General features: G+C 45.8%; 1 protein-coding gene across 1 annotated transcript; it reads left to right on the forward strand.

Moving 5' to 3' along the window:
* Positions 1-621: 621 nt before the first annotated feature.
* Positions 622-3,203, forward strand: LOC138670281 (uncharacterized). The gene is made up of 2 exons (XM_069757481.1): positions 622-1,158; positions 1,429-3,203. Exons 1-2 carry the CDS (start codon positions 821-823, stop codon positions 2,327-2,329), a joined length of 1,239 nt encoding a protein of 412 aa, XP_069613582.1. The 5' UTR covers positions 622-820; the 3' UTR covers positions 2,330-3,203.
* The last annotated feature ends 8,926 nt before the right edge of the window (positions 3,204-12,129 follow it).

Here is a 12,129-nt window from a genome sequence, read left to right on the forward strand (position 1 = left end):
CCTTTTTTCACCTCCCCTTTGCCACCGACTGCTGATCAGTACTTGATTGCTTGATTTTTTTTAAGTATTTTTTTTGTTCGTGCATCCTGCAGCCACTGAGCGCTGATCAGTGATACAAGTCACTGATCAACACGGGTGCTCGCTATATTCCATGCCTTTTTTTTGTTTTTGTCTATTCCCACCTTTGCACCACTTTCCTGCTTGCATCCTACAGCCACCGAGCTCATCAGACGCACATCACTGAATGGCACCTGTTTTTGGTAAGGACATTTTTTCCTGTCTATTTTTTTATCATCTTTTTGCACCAGCCATTGTGCGCTGGTTGGTGACGAACATCACTGATTGGCCTCCGATTGTTGTTTGTGGAAAAGCAATAACAAAAAAAAATTTAGATTAGTTGAAAGGACTAGATTAGGGACAGAAATAATATACCAAAGTAATCTGTGTTTACTACAGTGTTTTTTAAACTGAACTTAGTCAGGGTTAGGCCGGCCTCACACTCAGCGTTGAAAAATACGGTCCGTATTTTACGGCCGTAATACGCTCCAAAATTAGAAATACGGTGGTCCGTAAGAACTCCGTAGGCAAGGTGTGGTCGCGTAATTTGCGCATGTAATGTTGCGTATGTAATCCGTATGCCCACCGTAATGCGTATTTTTCACGCAACCTGACAAAATGGACATATAACGGTTTTTGCGGATGAAATTGATTTAAATTACCCTCAGCAACCCTATTTAAGGCCTCTACAACATGTGTCTCACTCCCATATGGTCATTTTGTGGTTTTGCAACTGTTGGAGTGTTGTTGTAACATTTGGACCATGTCTGACCACCTGCAGTTCACCCCAACGCAGCGTGTTTTGTTTAACTGGCTATTGTCTCGTCGGTTTGGGCACCCATACCCTGTGATTGTGGATCCGCGAAGGAGGAGCAGAAGAATGTGGGTGCATCCTCTTCTGACTAAACGCCTCACTAAAGGCCATTTTCATCGGCTATATACAGCTCTGCGGGAACATCCAGACAAGTTTTATCTGTACTGTCGCATGTCTATACAAACCTTTGACAGATTGTTGGAGATATTACGCCCAGGAATAACATTTCAGGACACAAGGCTGCGCAAAGCCATCTCTGCTGAGGAGCGTCTTCTCCTCACGTTACGGTATGTATTCTCCATCCTCACATACTGTATGTTGATGATCTTTTTTATAAATGTTTCTTATTTTTTAAATTTTTACCCATAATATGTGTACATTAAGGCCAAAGCAGATGTGACAACGTGACGTAACTGTTATATTTCAGCCCCTTAAGGCCATTTTTCCCATTTCAGTGTTAATTTAGTAGGCCACAAATGCAAATATGATTGTGCTTATTCATGTTTTGTGTGCACTCTTGAAACAAACCTAATTTATTGTGTTTGTTTCACTTACAGATTTCTGTCCACTGGATTGTCCTTTGCAGGTCTCCACCTTGAATTTTTGATTGGCCGCTCCACCATTTCTGGCATTGTGCGGTTAACCTGTCGCCAAATATGGGATAGACTTAAGGACCTTGTGATGCCTGAGCCCAAACAGGCTGATTGGCTCCAAATAGCCCGTGGGTTCAAGGTCAATTGTGACTTCCCAAACTGCATTGGAGCGGTGGATGGGAAACATATTAGGGTACGTAAGCCGCCGAACTCTGGCTCCCAATTCTACAACTATAAGCAGTTTTTCTCTGTAGTTCTGTTAGCTGTAGTTGACAGTAACTACAGGTTTATAATTGTAGATATTGGGGCCTATGGACGAACTGGAGACTCTAGCGTCTTCAATTCGTCTATAATGGGTCGGCGGCTAGGTGAAAACCAGTTAGACCTCCCACCACCACAACAACTCCCAGGCTCCACTGCAGAAGCACTGCCTTTTTTTTTTGTTGGAGATGAGGCCTTCCAACTCACCAGACACGTCATGAGGCCTTATCCCCGGCGCAACCTGGACCACCGTCGGAGGATATTTAATTTGCGCCTTTCTAGGGCGCGCAGACTGGTGGAGTGCACCTTTGGTATTCTGGTGGCCAAATGGCGTGTCCTACAGACTGCCATGCAGCTCAGTGAGGCTACAGTCAATGAAGTAATCAAAGCATCTGTAATTTTGCACAACTATACCCGCATACATGATTGCTTCTCAGATGGTAATGATGAACACATGTTGCGTAGTGTCAGTAGTCCAACACCACATGGCCCACCTCCGCACCGTCCCCTTTCTGGTATCAAAGTTAGGGATGTTTTGACCAATTATTTTGTTTCTCCTCAGGGTTCTACTCCCTGGCAAGATTATGCTGTTTCTCAGTTGTGATTTTTGTTATTTTAAAGATATGTTTTTGTAATATATTATTATCAACCACTGAAAACGTACTGTGTGTGTTTTTTTCCTTAATTACCATATGTTTCTGTTTTCTGAATATGTGTGTGATGCAAAAATGATTAGTCTACAAACATCAATTGTCTTTTTTGTAAACTTTTTACTAACTTTGCAACCCTTTTTTTTTGGTTGTTAACCCCATATTTTTGCCATATGGTTTTGAGAAGCCTTTTTTATGGGTTGCTTTATACCAAGGATCCACAACAAAGTGGAAATGTTTTGAAAACACAACATTAACATGGTAGCCAGCTACCAAAACAAAACACAAAAAACAAAACTAAATTACAGATCCCTGTAAGTTGGTGGGGGAGATGTTGGCAGCTCTGGGTCCTGGTCTGGTGGCCTTTGTTGGGCCGATGGCAGTTCATCCTGTGAGGATGCAGTGGCTTGCGGCCCAGAATACTGGCCTTGTCCATATTGGCCAGATGTGTGTTGACCAAAAGCCATTTGGCTCTGGGCATCATGCTGAGGTACAGATTGCCTTGCATCATACCCCAACCCAAAATGGCCATGTTGTCCAAACCCAGGTTGGGACCAGCCAACATCACTGTGTCTGGAGAAGTGGCCATATTGGGATTGGGGGTTGAAGCCTGCCATTTGGTACTCTAATGGCCTTTGTAGATTTTGGGATGGGAGGGGTTGAAGGGGAGGCATACGTGGAGTAGGTGCAGCAAATCCTGATTGATTTGGCTCCTGTTGAGGGAATTGAAGGCGCAAGAGGTTTGTTTGGCCAAGCTGCCTTCGCTCCAGGTATTCAAAAACCTCATAGGGGTTATTTGGAGGGGTGCTTAAATCAATCAGGATTTGCATACACCCTCTGACACATAGCCTCACCTCACGGGGAAGGGGTCTAAGGTATCGGGCAAGGCTGCGGGCAAAGGCCTCCTCGCCATCATCTGTGGCTGCCCTGGCCAAATAGTTGAGGACCCCAGCATCAACTTCACTTCTGCCTTCAAGCTCTCTCCTTCGCCGGGATCTCCGTAAAGGCCCAGCTGCCTGTGGGGATGACACCAGTGGGCCTGTAGGGCTGCTGCTGTGCCCATGTTCCACAGGCCTTGGTACATGTGCTGCTGAGGGTGATGGTGCAGCATCTTCATCACTTGCTGCTGCCTGCAGTGATGATGCTGCTGATGGGTCCTCAATGATGGATCCTGATGCAGCCACAGATGGTCCTGCAACCTCTTCCTCCACACTTACAGCATCAATGATAGGGTCTGATTCTGATCCGGTTTCCCTCTCTGTGAGGTTTGACTGTGTTCTGTAAAGAAAACAATAAAATAAAATTTTTATTTTGACATTGTTTAATTAGACATCGGTGTGCAATATTAAAATAAAACAAAAAAAAACAAAAAACACAACATCTCCTTCTCTACTCCCCTATTATCTCATATTCACACAAGAATATCCAAGATTTGTCTTGTAGAGCCCCACAAATGTAACAAACACTATCACGACACATCATAATGTGGCATACCATTTCAAGCTACACAAAAACCAGGCACAACCACCTCTTCAAACAATAAGATACCATGCAGTAACAACCCATACCACAAAACACTGCCTGAACATCTCTAAACTCGCATACTACATTCTCACCCATCCCTTGTTGAATCTTGGGATGCTTGGCGGCCAGGGTCCTCTCTCCTCCAGGACACTTTTGGAATTTATGCTTGTTTACATTATTGTTGGCACTATATTGACACATCCTTACATGGAACTTGCAATGTCATAACCCTAATCCACAAAAAAAATAAAAATTTAGTTACATTACAAATGTCTAGAGTGGTTTGTACTTACTGCCTAAGATCCATACTGGCATCCAAAAAGGAAAGACGGTCGTAATATATATACTTCCTCTTCTTCAGTGGGGCTGCTGACCCACTCCTAGCCCGCTGCTGTCTTTCCCGCCGGTATTGGTCCCGGATGCTGCGCCATCTTGTCATAACATCATCCACTGCAATTACAAGGGCACAAATAATGTTCTATATCATTCTGAACATAGCTTAGTCCAGTTGTCAGACATATTTGTATTGTTAAAGCAAAAAGTGGCTATAGCACAATAATTTCCATGGTGAGTCAGATGATAAAGGGGTTACATGCAGAGGTCTATATATCGCCCACAGTTAAGAACTTGACAGTATCAGACTGGTAGAGAGGGGAGAGAACCCTGTTCTTGCAAACATACATTAGGTAAGATATGCTAGGATAGGAAAGGAAAATGACTTGTGCTATAATGAGAATAATGCTCAAAAATATCTAAAAATAAGACAAGGGACAACAACCCTCTGGACGGGGTATGAGGCCAAGAAAATATTTAGCAGGGCAAGATCAACATGAACTATGTCCAGAAACACTTTGGCATGTTCCTCAGCTTTAGAAAATGACAAATAAGGCCATAAATGACATATAAAGATAAAAATGATTGCTCAAGTAATCATGTAGGGAAAGCATCTTTTAAAGTTAAATCTTGTGAATACATGAGTGTACTTACATAGACTTGTCTGCTCCGCACGTGGCCGTTGGGCATAATCAGGGAATAGTAGCCCACAGATGGCCCTCCAAGCTGCCTCTTTCCTGGCCCGGTTGGAGTAGTTGGGATCCCTCTGGTCCCATATTTCAGGCCTTTCTTGGACCAGGATGAGGAGCATATCAACATTGATGATGTTTGCCATGCTGCTTGGAACTCTGTGGAGGCGAGCACCAGACTTCCGGGATGTCTGTGTGGCTTTTTGAGCTAATTAGCATGTCTGAGTTTCATGATTGAGGGCTTGGCTCAATTCCTTGCACCTGGCGATGTCTGGAGATGTCTGGCGTATTTTACGCAAGTCACACTGTTGGTCCGTGTGTAATCCGTATATTTCTCGCCCCCATAGACTTTCATTGGCGATTTTTTTGCGCAATACGGTGACAAACGCAGCATGCTGCGATTTTCTACGGCCGTAGAAGACCGTATAATACGGAACCGTAAAATACGGCAGATAGAAGCTTGGCCATAGAGATGCATTGTACCGTGTGCAATCCGTATTTTCTGCACCTCTCTTACGTCCGTAAAACTCGCGAGTGTGAAGCCGGCCTTAGAGTCAGATAGTAAAGCATAAAAAAAATATATATATTTTAGTTGGTAGGACTACATTAGGAACAGTAAAAATATACCTTAGTATTCTGTGTCTACTACAGTATTTTACTGAATTTAGCCAGGGTTAACGTCAGATAGCAAAGCTGAAAAAAAGAATTACATCTGTGCTTTCCTCCTACTGCCGTCGAGCTCTGATCAGCTACACATCACTGTGTGTGGAAAAAAGAATATCAAAATAATTTAGATTAGTTGAAATGACTAGATTAGGGACAGTAAAAATATACCATAGTAATCTGTGTCTACTACACTACAGTATGTATTTTTTTCACGTTTTTTGCGCTATAAAAACGCTATAAAACCGCAAAAAAACAGCATACATTAAGCATCCCATCATTTAGAATGAATTCCGTAATTTTTGTGCACATGATGCGTTTTTTTCCGCAAAAAAAACGCATCGCGGTAAAAAACGCAGCATGTTCATTAATTTTGCGGATTTTTTCTGGATTTCCCACTATATAATGTCTGGAAAAATCCGCAAAAAAAAAGGAACCAAAAACGCATGCAGATTTCTTGCAGAAAATTTCAGGTTTTTCTCAGGAAATTTCTGCAAGAAATCCTGAACGTGTGCACATAGCCTTAGGCTAAATTTGGCACACGCACAAACACCGCATATGTGAAAAAAATGTCCCGCTCATCCCAAACTTGATATCACTTCATCATTTGCCAACTGGACCACTGTAGAAACCATAGAAATGATAACGTTTTGGGCCTTGTTCTTCACATGGGGATAGTGAAGAAGCCTGAAATTCGGCAATATTAGAGTGTTGACGTTTTCGATAACTCCACTGTTCCGCATGACTATACCCCGAAGACGCTTTGAGGCTATCCACAAATTTTTGCATTGCAGTGATAACATGCAGTGTCCTCTTTGAGATGACCCCAACTTTGACCAACTTTTCAAAGTTCGGCCAGAAATTGATCACTTCAGCAACAAGTTTACTGAGGTGATGAAATATAGTAGATTTGTGCAAAGGAAAAACGGGAGAACAAATGGGAAAAAATAGAACGTTTACTGCAAATAAACAGTTAAAGTGCATAAATGTCAGAGAAAAATTGAATATATGATACAAATTGCACTAAGCCTGTTTTGTTAATTGCACATACCCCACCTCGGTGATTGCACTGAGCCCAGCTGTGGAGGAAAAATAATATATAATATATAGCAGAGCAAAGATTAATTACCACCTAGGTAAGATTCCTGTTTCTGGGATGCAAAAAGTAAAGATAACTGCAGTTAATGAATGATTAATCAATATATGCCAGAAACATGATGCGTGTTCGCCTGCAGTTAGTGGTGGTCAGGGGGCGCTTAGCGGTATAGCTGCGGCGGGGTTTGCAGGTGGCGGGGAAGCGGAGGGGGTCCGGGAGCTTTTGGCTAACGTACAGAACTTGCTGGTGAGATTATATCGCGGTGTGGGTCCGCAGGGACATTTGGAAGTTTGGTCGGGCTCGCAGCGGCGACCGGTTAGTGCAGCGGCACAGGCTGAGGTCACGGAACCGGTTTCCGTTTCTGTGCAGACGGAAAAAGAGAAGGAGTGCAGGATCCACTTAGAGGATAGGGCACACGGGGAGGTATATGTGTGTTTTGAGGGCCCGTATCTTAAGAAAGAGGTTAGGGAAAAGCTAAGTAAAGATGAATATGAGGAAATTTTTTCACTGCTTCCGCTAGAAAAATGTAATCTTGATAAGGGGAAGAAGGAGGATACGAAAAAGGAGGAGGAGGAAAAACGGCGGTGGCGTTTGATTCCCCAGACTTTTGCTAATTGGCATCAGGCTTTCGCCATCCTGGCCAGTGTCATTGGCGAGAAGGCTTAGGTATGACGAGCAGTTCAGACAGAGAAAAAGCTGTTCGGCCAGCCATTAGATGGGACCAGAAAGATATTGGTCTCTGGTTGCGGGTAATGGCGCAGTACAAGTTCGGCCATCCCTTTCACGGGGGGGCCGGTGGTTTCGGCCATGGTTCACAGCCCGGTACTGCAGGTACCTCAGGTAACGCGGGACAGGCAGGCGGACAGAAGTTGGGCGTATGCTGGCAATTTAATGAGGGACAGTGCAAATTTGGAGTCAATTGTAAGTTTAAGCATTTGTGCTCCCACTGCAGCGGTTCCTCCCACGGAGCCGCAAAATGTTTTAAGAAGGGCAAGGCAAAGTCAGGTTCAGGTAATTCCCATGGGAGAGACACCGGTGAAGGTGGAAAGGATGGCCCCTTAACTAAATAGATACCCGGATAGGGAAAAGGCGTCCTTGTTGTTGTCTGGTTTCACGGAAGGTTTAGTTATTCCGGCTCCTTCTTTTGCGGTTCCCTGTGTTAGGAAAAATTTGCAATCAGCTTTGTTGCACACTGAGGTGGTTTCGGAAAAATTACGCAAGGAAGTGGCGCTGGGGCGCATGGCGGGCCCATTTGAACATGCTCCGATTTAGGATTTAGTCGTTTCCCCTTTGGGGGTAGTCCCTAAGAAGGAGGCGGGAAAATTTTGCCTGATTCAGCACTTGTCGTACCCCAAGGGTCGATCGGTAAACGATGGCATTGATCCTGAGCTGTGTTTGGTGGTGTACGCATCTTTTGATGAGGCGGTGGTTTGGGTTCAGAAATGCGGGAAAGGCGCCCTTCTTGCCAAGACGGACATAGAATCCGCTTTCCGTTTGTTGCCGGCTCATCCGTCTAGCGTTAGACTTCTTGGTTGTTTTTGGGATGATCGATTTTTTTTGTCAATAGATGTTTGCCCATGGGCTGTTCGCTATCTTGTGTCCTATTCGAGGCATTTAGTTCCTTTTTGAAATGGGCGGAACGGGATGTTTCTGGTTGTGATTCCGTTCTGCATTATTTAGACGATTTTTTGTGCGTCGGCCCGGCTGGGTCTGACTGTTGTTCCAGGATTTTGAGTGCATCGAATGGGTGGCTTTTCGTTTCGGCGTTCCGCTGGCTCCTGGTAAGACGGAGGGCCCGAGCACGTGTTTATGTTTTTAGGTATCGTCATTGATACCATTCGGTGGGAGTTTCGGTTGCCCGAGGATAAATTATCAGGCCTTCGGGACGATGTGCAGCGGGCTGGTCGCCTGCGCAAGTTGCCTTTGCGAGAGTTGCAATCACTGCTAGGAAAACTTAATTTCGCTTGTCGAGTCATGCCGATGGGTCAAGTTTTTTCTAGGAGGTTGGCTAGCGCCACGGCGGGAGTCAAGGCTCCTCACCATTTCGTACGGTTATCGGTTGAGCACAAGGAGGACTTGGCGGTTTGGAGTGAGTTCTTGAAGACTTATAATGGCAGGTCCTTGTTTATCGAGGGTGTGATTGACAATGAGTCTTTGGAGTTATTTACCGATGCAGCAGGTGGGTCGGGTTTTGGAGCGTACTTTCAGGGACAATTGTGTGCATCAAAATGGCCAGCGAGTTGGATTTCTTCTGGCTTGGTTCGTAACATTGCGCTTTTGGAAATTTTTCCCATTTTGGTGGCGGTGCATTTGTGGCAAGGGATTTTTCGAAACAGGCGAGTTCGTTTTCACTGCGATAACATGGGGGTGGTTTGCGCGATTAACAGCTTGTCTGCATCATCGCCTCCGGGGGTGTGTGTGTTAAAGGTACCTTCACACATAACGCTTTCGTCAACGATATCGTTGCTTTTTGTGACGTAGCAACGATATCGTTAACTAAATCGTTATGCGTGACAGCGACCAACGATCAGGCCCCTGCTGGGAGATCGTTGGTCGCTGGGAATGATCAGGACCTTTTTTTGGTCTCTGATCACCCGCTGTCATCGCTGAATCGGCGTGCGTGATGCCGATGCAGCGATGTGTTCACTGGTAACCAGGGTAAACATCGGGTTACTATGCGCAGGGCTGCGCTTAGTAACCCGATATTTACCCTGGTTACCATTGTAACAGTAAAAAAAAAAAAACAGCACATACTTACATTCTGACCCCCGGCGTCAGCTTCCCACACTGACTGTGTCAAGGCCGGCCGGCCGTAAAGCAGAGCACAGCGGTGACGTCACCGCTCTGCTTTACGGCCGGCGCTTACACAGTGCAGGGAAGCTGACGCCGGGGGACGTGACAGACATCAGAATGTAAGTATGTACTGTTTTTTTTTTTTTACTTTTACAATGGTAAGCGCCCTGCACTTAGTAACCCGATGTTTACCCTGGTTACCCGGGGACTTCGGCATCGTTGAAGACAGTTTCAACGATGCCGAAGTTGTTCCCCGGATCGTTGGTCGCTGGAGAGAGCTGTCTGTGTGACAGCTCCCCAGCGACCACACAACGATTTACCAACGATCACGGCCAGGTCGTATCGCTGGTAGTGATCGTTGGTAAATCGTTTAGTGTAACGGTACCTTAAGGCAGTTGGTGTTGTTGTGTCTGACTTTGAATGCACACGTAACAGCGTCGCATGTGCCGGGAGTTCATAATTCCATTGCTGACTCTCTTTCTCGTTTACAGTTTGATCGTTTCTGGTCTTTGACCCCGGAGGCGCAGATGGTCGGGTTGGAGTGCCCTGCGGAACTTTGGCTAGTGGTATCCGAGACGCTGAGGCGTTGGCTTCTAGAACTTGGGAGGCTTATCAGACAATTTGGTGTGAGTGGGAGGACTTGTTTTCGGCGGCGTCTGGTGGGTCGAGCCAGCAGGAACAGGTGGGGATCTTGCTGTCATGGTTGAGTCGTGGGGCATCGGTTGGATGGTCATCTTCTAAAGTGTCAAGAGTCATGGCAGCTTTGGCCTTTGGGTTCAAATTGTGGGGTCTGCGCGATATTACCAAGTCCTTTTTGGTGCAGCGAGCAGTAAAAGGTTTCAGGCGGCGGCCGGAGAAAATGGATTCTAGGCGGCCGATTTCCTTTAATGTGTTAGAGAAGTTGGGTGAGGTGTTGTCATCCTTATGTTTTTTGGTTTTTGAGCTTTGTTTGTTTCGGCTGGCTTTTTCCTTTGCCTTTTTTTCGGGGCGTTTCGAGTGGGTGAGTTGGTGTCGCCTAGTACACAGGTGTCAGGGGGACTTTTGGCCAGGGATGTGTTTTTGTCTGACGGTTGCGTGGAACTGTGGTTGCGGCGATCGAAATCGGATCAGGAGGGCCGGGATAGCAGAATCGTGTTGGGCTCAGTCGCGGGTTTGGCTATGTGTCCTGTTGCCTGTCTGCGCCGGTTTTGGGGCCTTCAGCCTAGGTGCGATGGATCATTGTTATGCCATCAAGATGGTTCCTGCTTGTCTCACTACCAATTCACAGAGGTTTTTAAAAAGGCAATTGCGCTGTTGGGTTTGGATGGGGCCTGTTTTGCCCCCCATTCTTTTCGGATTGGGGCCGCGACTGAGGTAGCACAGCTCATCGAACAGATTTTGTAGTTATGTGCGGCCACAAGGGATGGTCGAGGGGGTTCTATAAGAGTTGCATTTGGTGGCATTTTCTACAGTTCGTGGTACATTTTGAGTTTGTGTTTTGTTTTCCAGGTCCCCAGGCATTACTGGTGTGGATTCTCGGACACTCATATGTTCATTGGGGAGCTCTGCGCGCCGATGTGCAGCTTGGTTTTGACCGAAGTGTGGCAGTGATCCCAGATGGAGGGCAGACAGCTTGGTTTTGACTGAAGTGTGGCAGTGATCCGGTGGCTCGGTTTTCGGGGGATGGCCTGGAATCGAGTGTTGCATGAGATCCATAACAGTGTGAGTTTAGATAGAGCCCCGGACGTGTTGGTTTTACATGTTGGGGGTAACGATTTGGTGGTCCGGCCTTTTCGGGAGTTGATAAAGGATATAAAGCAGGATTGCTTGCGGTTATGGGTCTTGTATCCAGGTTTGACCATTGTCTGGTCTGAAATTGTGCCACGAAAACGGTGGAAGCATATGCGGTCTTTGGAAAAAATCGATAATGCCAGGATAAAGTTTAACAGGGCTGTGTCCGCCTTCGTGTCTAGGAATTGGGGCGTGACGGTGAGACATTTTGAATTGGAAAAAGGTAAAGGGGAGTATTGGTTGGCTGACGGTGTTCATTTGAATGCCGTGGACATGGATTTTTGGACTCTGGGTTTACAGGAGGGCATCGAAAGGGCCATGGCTTTTCGTTTTGGTGGGGTCTCGGGCCTTTAAGGTGTTCAAACGTCTCTCGTTGTGGCGGCTGGGGGGAGTCCTTGGAGTTGGTGGAAATTGGTTTGGGGGGTCCATTGGCATATGGCTCCCCTGTTTTGGAGTTTAATATGTTTCGGATCTGGTGAATGGTGGTGGGGAGTTCTGGCAGGGGTGGTCGGATCTCCAGATTGTTACCGTGAACAGTGAACCCTCTTGTGGGTTTTTTGGTGCTCCCAAGCCAGGCTTACAACGGCTGGGAGTAAAACATTGGTTAAGTTATGTTCACATTATGGGTCATTAAATCACCAGATTCTTGGGGGCTCCAAGGACTTCTAGTTTTAAAATGTTAATGTTTTTTACATTTATTGTTAATTGTTTTATGTTTAATAAAAGAGGCTGCTGTGGCCTATACTATTCCAAAGAAAATTATGGTCTCTGTCGTTAATTGGAAAAGGGGGTGGGTAAATGGTGGGTTGGTATAAAAGGTGGAACCAACAATCGGTTGGACCAAGGGGTATTTGCCATTTTCCATGGAGCGCCTTCGACTATACCA

Source organism: Ranitomeya imitator, chromosome 1 (assembly GCF_032444005.1).
Source record: "Ranitomeya imitator isolate aRanImi1 chromosome 1, aRanImi1.pri, whole genome shotgun sequence".
Classification (NCBI taxonomy): Eukaryota; Metazoa; Chordata; class Amphibia; order Anura; family Dendrobatidae; genus Ranitomeya; species Ranitomeya imitator.

Excerpts from the sequence above, each read along its gene's own strand:
- LOC138670281 (XM_069757481.1), top strand. The coding sequence starts at position 821 with ATGTCTGACCACCTGCAGTTCACCCCAACGCAGCGTGTTTTGTTTAAC. Across the intron at positions 1,159-1,428 it reads CGTCTTCTCCTCACGTTACG|ATTTCTGTCCACTGGATTGT; the intron begins GTATGTATTCTC and ends TTTCACTTACAG.